The sequence below is a fragment of the Palaemon carinicauda genome, chromosome 44 (assembly GCF_036898095.1).
Source record: "Palaemon carinicauda isolate YSFRI2023 chromosome 44, ASM3689809v2, whole genome shotgun sequence".
Lineage (NCBI taxonomy): Eukaryota > Metazoa > Arthropoda > Malacostraca > Decapoda > Palaemonidae > Palaemon > Palaemon carinicauda.
In genome coordinates, this window is record NC_090768.1 from 45,656,082 (window position 1) to 45,664,737 (window position 8,656).

At 32.4% G+C, this 8,656-nt stretch overlaps 1 protein-coding gene across 1 annotated transcript in view; it reads right to left on the reverse strand.

The window, feature by feature from the left end:
• Positions 1 to 7,951, reverse strand: part of LOC137634405 (WAG22 antigen-like) — a 27,556-nt gene extending 19,605 nt beyond the window's left edge. Inside the window, exon 1 of the mRNA XM_068366801.1 lies at positions 7,471 to 7,951. Coding sequence (XP_068222902.1) covers positions 7,471 to 7,497 — 27 coding nt within the window. The 5' untranslated portion in view covers positions 7,498 to 7,951. The remainder of the gene's footprint in view (positions 1 to 7,470) is intronic.
• Positions 7,952 to 8,656: the final 705 nt, after the last annotated feature.

Here is an 8,656-nt window from a genome sequence, read left to right on the forward strand (position 1 = left end):
TTTTCAGTCTGTGCCCTTTTATATAATCTGTGTAACATTTTACAATATGACACTATATCATTTCACAAAAGAATACATCCCACATCTGAAAGATAAATTATATCTTATTGTTCTGGTTATATTTCAATTTACCTGAACTCATCAATTGCCAATAAAAATTTATATTTGTACGACTTCGGTTAAAAAATGGTAACACAATTAAATCAGTGTCCAATGAAATCAAGGAATATTACCAGCTCGAATAATTCAAGCAGAACATAAAAGAAAGGACATATGTTTCGATAACTAACTGAGAAAAAATAAAACTCATTAATACGCACTCAATGAATTTAGCCACGCATGTGAAAGTTATAATTGCAGATGATATACAGCAAACAAACGATAAGAAAAGCAAAAGAAAGGCCCCAGAGTAAAAGAATCTCATTAAGTTTAGTGGAATTAATTCCAAATAATATCTCTACATAAACAATATTGACGCAGATGATTAGTGACAAATATTTGCCGAATCTCTTCTGTCTCTTTCTCTACTGTTGACTGTCCGGGATGATCCATCATCTTTTTCTTCCTTTTTTTCTTTATTTTGTGAAAGGAAGACGATGAGCGGGGCTTACAGGATCATACAAATATTGATACGTATGTTTATCTTTACCTTTTTCTTCACTAGAGAAAAAGTGCGTCAGTCATGAATGACGGATGAGATAAACATACAAAGGTAGTATCAATGTTCAATGGGGATTCCAATATAAAATTTACTTGATTGTTTATAACTTTCTGTTTTCTATGGGGTTAAATTCATCAATATTTGGGATGTTTTATTTTTGGAGCAATGCCATATTCTTTGTATGTTTACACACAGAATATACATTTATGTGGCAGCAAGAAATTAAATTTTCCTTTGACTTGCTTTATCTTCGTATTTAAATTCTGAGGATAATGAGCAAATTTTGACGACAAATTAAACGCATGTAATATCGTCTTCTGAATTGTTCTCATGCAGTTGCACTAACCAGTAGAGGGTTGAAAAGTGGTAACAGCTTGAGGTGATGAGACTGCATTTACTAATGCCTACATTAATAGCACCACGTGAAGTGCTCTGACAACACTTCCCACGAGAGAGTTTTTCTGTCTTGCCTTCAGCAACTGACTTTGAGGTCTGTTAAATTCCTTGTCCCTGATCTGCAGATTAATCTCTGTAACGTCGTTTAGTTAGTTCTTTGTGAATGATGTATAACATTTTCCACGAATGCGACCATGATCTACATTCAGATCTTCCTGGAGTATGCTATCCACCACGTAGTACTTGATATGCAGTTGAATCTCCAAATTAGTAATCTTAAATATAAAAAATATCAACAGAGTAAATCGCTCAACTCAATCTATATTGATTGCCTTTTATGTTTTACGCGGGTCAAAATTCCTCTTTGCGGTACCCTATATTTTTTTTCTATCTCTCCCATCATGACCTGTAGAATTAATGTGACCAGAGTACCGCTTTTCAACGTCTGTCCCGATTTTTTTTAACATTTGTGAGTTTTGACCAGCTTTGTTCGCGTTTGTCCTACTTTTTTTCTGCTTCAAAAACAAAATTGTCTCCATTTTAGTGGAACAGCACTGATATTTTGTTTAATTTTGCCATTTCAGTAACTGTTAACTTATATCGTCTTCTTCGATACCAAATTAAGTGAATTAAAAGAATATTAGAGACTGTAAAGGGTATAAAGTGCAACCTTTTTCAGCTGCTGAAGTCGGCAGAATAAAGGGATGAAAAAGTCACTGAAAGTACGATAGTAGTTTATATATATATATATATATATATATATATATATATATATATATATATATATATATATATATATATATATATATATATATATATATATATATATATATGAAATGTCCCCCTTTTTACACAAAAAAAAAAAAAAAAAAAAAAAAAAAGTCACGTTAACAGTATGATCATCTTCACCTCTCATATCGAGGTTGCTATGAAGCAGAGTTGTTACTAGAATGATTTTCTGAATTAAATAAAATGCAAGACAAGAAGTTGCATGAAAGAATAAACGGTTGAAAGACATATAAAGAAACTAAACGACTAAGAAAGCCCACATCATGCAACATATTGGATGTGGCGCTCGAGTTTTTTTTCACGCTATTGTCATAACAGTTTAATAATTGCACCTTTTCTTTTTTTTCAAAACTCAGCATGATCCTCTTCACCTCTGGATGGAAAGCAGTGAAAGTTGCCCAAACTGGTCTGGAGAAAGGCCTCCACCTAGGTAACCCTCAAAGCAAAATATCGTAAGTAAATAGTAAATTTGTTAAAATGTAACCAGAATAGCAAAGGAGTCAAATCTTTTCAAAGGAATACATATAAAATAAGGGAAGAAGTTTTTCTTCGATAGTCCTCAGCACTGATAATCTAAAAACGGAACCGGTTTTCTTTCCAACGGCCTTTGGGTGAAATGGGCCCAGTCATAGATTCCACTCTGAAATAGTCGTGACGAGGCTAAAACCGAAAGGATGACACGATTCGATTTTACTTTCGAATTAGGTAAAAGGGGGAGGGGGGTCGATGACTTGCAATTCGGTTAGGTAATCCGTCTTTTCAGCTTAAGATAATAAGGGAATCACGGTTAACCGAATTACTCTTCCTTTCACCACTCATTCTTGCAAAAGACGGGAAATTGAAAATGAAATACTGGTGAATAATACCCTCACCGGGTTTAGATCCAAAGCCACAGAAAGATGAAAAAAAAAATTAAAATTATTTAAAAGTAGTTCTGAGGGAGGCACATAGACCTCAATGCAAAGGGAATAAAACAGAAGAAAATAAGTGGAATTGATCTACGAAAACATGTTTTTCCCTGTCGTTAAACTGTGCAATACACACACACGCACAAATAACATATATTCAAGGACCTAAATAAAAAAAAACCTAATAACACAAATTTCAAATGACTGTACGGCGACCATAATTGTAGACTTCCAAGACAAATGAAATTTATTAAAATAAAATGACAGTACGTTTTTGACAGAATATCACAAGCAATTATCTATATTTACGAACTACATTACCAAATTGATTTGCACCGGGAAATTACACCATCTACCATGCTTCTGACGAGAGAGGGTACGTATTAAGAGAGAGAGAGAGAGAGAGAGAGAGAGAGAGAGAGAGAGAGAGAGAGAGAGAGAGAGAGAGAGAGAGAGAGAGAGGGGGGGGGGGGTACTGTGTATATAAGTGTAAATACAAATATATATTGCATTTACACAAACACACATACATACATACATATATATATATATATATATATATATATATATATATATATATATATATATATATATATATATGTATATATACATACACACACACACACACACACACACACACACACACATATATATATATATATATATATATATATATATATATATATATATATATATACTCAAAGAAAATCTAAAACTGTATTCATAGCAGAAAGTTGAAAAGTTAACCATAAAAATCAAGTACATAACATGAATATAACGACATTTGTACTACTGTCTTTTTACGCCAACTGAAGAAGACTGTCGTGCAAACAGTTGAAACTATTTTATTTTATTTTAGTGATAACTTTACAAATACGGTTTATTTCGTAAATACTATTGCAGATTTTCGCACACATACACACACACACACACACACACACATATATATATATATATATATATATATATATATATATATATATATATATATATATATATACATATATACATATATACATATATATACATATATATATATATGTGTGTGTGTGTGTGTGTGAGTGTATATATGGGTGTGTGTGTGTATGCACGCAAAGACATGTTTGTATCTACATATTCATAAGTTTTACAGACTTAAATAATTTCTAAAATATCAAAGAATAAAAGGATTATACAAACAAGAAGGTGCATCTAAGATAATAAATAGAAGACTGGCATAGTCTCTATAATAAGCATCACATAAAAATACTGGTATAATCAAGAAGAAACAGTACTACTGAATATTCTCAAAATCTGCAAAAATATGAATTCAAGAAATCTCAGACGCATCTTCCTTTCCTTAGATGAAGAAAAAAATCCATTTCTGAAGTAGGAGGAAGTGGATGGCGTCGTTGCAAAATCCTACACCTCTCCTTGAGAAAAGAACTTGAAATTCTAAATATAGCATAGAGGAATAGTTTCTTGGTGTCAACCTAAAATTTTTATCATTATTTTTAATATATTTATCTTGATTTAGATGCATCTGACATTTGTTGTTACTAGTTATCTTTATTTACATAATTTTTACATTTACTGTTAAACGAATGCAAAATTATAATAAAATAGATCGTTTATCGCACAAAACATTCCTCGTTCCTTAATTACAAGGCATTAGAATTAATGGTAAATTATAAGTTATGGGAAGTGCTAAAAGAGAAGCAATAGTTTGGAAATAATTATTGCATTTAATTACAAAATAAAAATAGTAACGAACGATGTATTGCAACAACATTTTCACACAACATTTAGGAAAATCTGGCCTGAATATATCTTAAAAAAACGAATCCTTATCCAATTTACATTTATATAAGCTGGCATTTTTTGAGGGATATTCCACATATCCCTGGTTGTCGCCTCGTGAAGAGATTTCATAAAATGTTTTTCAGGAGGAAAGTTACGTTTATACTTTGAAATGCGTTCTTTCTTTTTTCTCTTTACAAATTCCATAAAAGACACGTATAAAATCCGTCACCTACAAATATTATTTGAACATGGCATTTTTATCTTCAGTTTAAAATGTAATCTAAATTTCAATGTTTATCTTTAGAGCGCTCTCTCTCTCTCTCTCTCTCTCTCTCTCTCTCTCTCTCTCTCTCTCTCTCTCTCTCTCTCTCTCTCTCTCTCTCTCTCTCTCTATTCTTTATCCTGTGAGTATACAAATTCTATCAAATCTTTAATTTTGAGCCACACATTTAAGAACCTACTCTAGCAAACGCTTTATGTGCCATTACGAAATAACTTGATTAAATCGTAAGTTTAGGATTATAAAAGATTTACGAATAAGAGATAGGAGGATGGTTAATTTTTATCACTTAAGAGTCAAGGACGAAGGAAGATATATTTAGCTTGTTGAGTAGTAGCCATTGGAATAAGAAATCCACAGCAAAAAACTAAGATCCCACATTCCCATCCTTAGATGTAAGTTTAAACAGTGATGGTAATTCATAAGACACGAATGATTCTGAAAATATCATATTTACTGGCCAATGTGTGAGTTACTAATAGGTTTGTCAATTCCTCGTAAAAATGAAAATTAATTGGCTGCGAGAGGGCGAAAGCTTATCAGACGTGCTTACTTTCATGCCGTATGGTTTTATCTTAAATTCTACCAAAAGATGCATACAAGAAAGCTGAAAAGTTATATAAAAAATTTAATATCAATGGCATCAGATATAACGGATCTGAAAATTCCATAGCATAGTTTTTTAAAATTGCAATTTGCTGAAGAATTTCAATTTACATTTCAAGAAATTCGATCACAAAATTAATCTTCAGCTTCAACTGACCAACATGGAATTCAAAGATCACATGCTATGGTACTTATGCTTTGGAATTATCTTAGGAGAACTATTGTGGTGAATGTAGTGATACATCTTTATCAAAACCCAGAAAGGTTATTTATCTAAATATTTTTTTTTCAACAAAGTCAGAACTGCTGTCTAAAAAAATGCACAAAATAGCAAAACAAAGCTTTGAACTAACGAATTAATGATAAAATAACAACGATTTGTGGAAACATCGTATACCATCAGCCTTGTCATTATGTTATTAGCAACACTGCATTTGGAGATCATGCGTTATTTTAGTTCTCCTGTAAATGTACGTTTCCTGTAATTTCGTACTCCATCCTGACGATAATTTTCTTTTCCGGTGGTATCTTCGTTTTAATTCTTATGTATTAATATTATTATTAAATTCCATACGTAAATTACTGACGATAAATTAAATAAAAAATAGGTTTCTCTTTGATCTGAATTAATTTTCATAATATACTGTATATTAAATCAACAGTATATATATATATATATATATATATATATATATATATATATATATATATATATATATATATATATATGGAGAGAGAGAGAGAGAGAGAGAGAGAGAGAGAGAGAGAGAGAGAGAGAGAGAGAGAGAGAGAGAGAGAGAGAGAGAGAGAGAGACCCTTTCAATGAGGTGTACTGTATATCTTCACACAAAATCTCTTCCGGGCCAGTCAGTCCTGAGACTAAAGACGATTTAACCTTAAGTCACTGACTTCAATAAGCTTGTCAATGTCAACATTGTTTGATTGCATGGATGCAACAGACTATGATATCTTAAGCTTCATAATAAAATCTATATATTCTTTATAAACTGTAGACGTTCGACGGTGTAACATACAATACGTAGTACTCGACAGGTCAATTACTTGATAATAGGGGAGCAGTTTCTCTTATTTCTTTTTTTTTTTTATTAAATTAATACAAACATGAATTGTTCTCAACCTTAGTATAAATCATTGTGAGTGCATGAAAAAGGTTATATTATAAAGTTCAAATCTGTCAGAGAGAGAGAGAGAGAGAGAGAGAGAGAGAGAGAGAGAGAGAGAGAGAGAGAGAGAGAGAGAGAGAGAGAGAGAGAGAGAGAGAGAGAGAGAGAGAGGGAATTAGTTGAGTCACGTGTATTGAACTAAATGGTCAGTTAGACCGGAACATCTTTGACACATCTATGACATGCTTTAGGTTTGTACGTAACGACCGGTGCTAAACGTTTATTTCTCATTTGTCAATCATTGTTTGCCTTTTTTGAACGATGTCTGGCGTACTCCTTTCTAACTTTATTACGTTCCCTTTAAAAGTGTATAATTATATAGATTGAGGAAGGGCATCTAGCATTATAAATCAATTTATCTATGAAATTCAAAGCGACCCAGTCTTTAAAAATTACATGGCGAGAAGCTATCCTTATTCATGGGACATCAACTAAATAATTACTTAAAAATATACTTCTAGAATTTTGAACATACTGTAGTTTATTTGTATGTATATTTCCCTTGTCATGCTGTTAATTTCAATCGTATCTAATTAAAAAGGCTTGAGACTTAAATATATCAAATAAATTCAAAATATAACATCTTTTGTAAAATACGTTACTACTGAAAATAAACCCTTCACTCTACGATGATGAGATGCTAGGCTACTTAAGTTACTAATAATAGAACATAAAACAGGTGATTGATAATAGATGTAGTCTGCTCAAAATATTGAATGAAAATGTATGTATAAAACTAAACAAATACAGTATTGCGAATCTGGGAGGAAAATGCATCTAATTACGATGACATTATGTCACCATGATTATTACATTAATTACTCGCGAAAAGAAAGAAATCATACGATTTAAAACTTCACTCACCAACACCGGGAGGTAAATTCTCGCCATATTTGAGCTATTTGGTTTTCTATTCTTACTTATTTCTGTAAGTTAGAAAAGGTATATTTTTACGCATTCCTGAAATATTCCTTGGATCGGAGGAAATGCCTCCGCAACAAAACAGCCCTTTTTACTCTCCGAAGAGTGCCTTCGTTATGTACATGAATTATTTGCTTAATTCAAAATCATAACTGTCCACTGGAGTTTATGAAGCACAAAACTTGCTCTTTCCCGAGGTATAATAAGTCCTATGCAGCCGACGCTGTCACTTTGGGATATAGTCGATGTCGGAGTATGTGGCAACCCACACAAGCAGGTTAGGAAGAGGAGCCCTTCTTCCTCTTGGGAGTCTTCCCTTTGAAGGAAGCTACAAGAGGAATTTTTCTTTTGCGCCGGAGATCGAATAGACTACGGGAACCTTCCAAACAAACACACCATGGAAGTATGAAGGTATGAACTCCATTGCTCGGGACTTTATATAGTAGCTTTCACTTCGAGTCCCTACGAGCTAGACTATCATCTTGCCAGAGACCGCCAGTCGTTGGCAAGGATGGGAAAGTAAGACGGGGTTATCTCTCCAAACCCAACATGCACCCTCCCCAAGGCAATTACAACATAACTGCAAAATCTATTCTTAGTGACTTGAAGTATTTGAAACATAGACTCCTATTATTATTTTTATTTTTTATATATACTTCATCGTCACTCTTGCAGTCGGGTTTTCTGTTAAGATATGTACCAAGTTTCCAGCAGGGCGTTGATGTCTGAATTGAAACATGATTTTCTTCCTAAATTGCTGATATTCAAATCCTACGCGTGATTTCACAAATAATTCCTAATTTATATATATCCACATATGCATTCTTTCTCTTTAAATAAAGGGGATGGTTCAAGGAGTTGATCGTTCGTTTATGGTCATGGGACGCTTTCCCCACAGCCCTGCCTTCCCATTTTGTCCCTAGGATATCCATAATGAGATCGGCATACAGGTCAAACGACATTGCTAAACTTAGCAGAACCCAACTTTTCATATGATGATTTTTTTTATATACATATACACACATGCATATATATATATATATATATATATATACATATATATATATATATATATATATATATATATATATGTATATATATATATATATATATATATATATATATATAT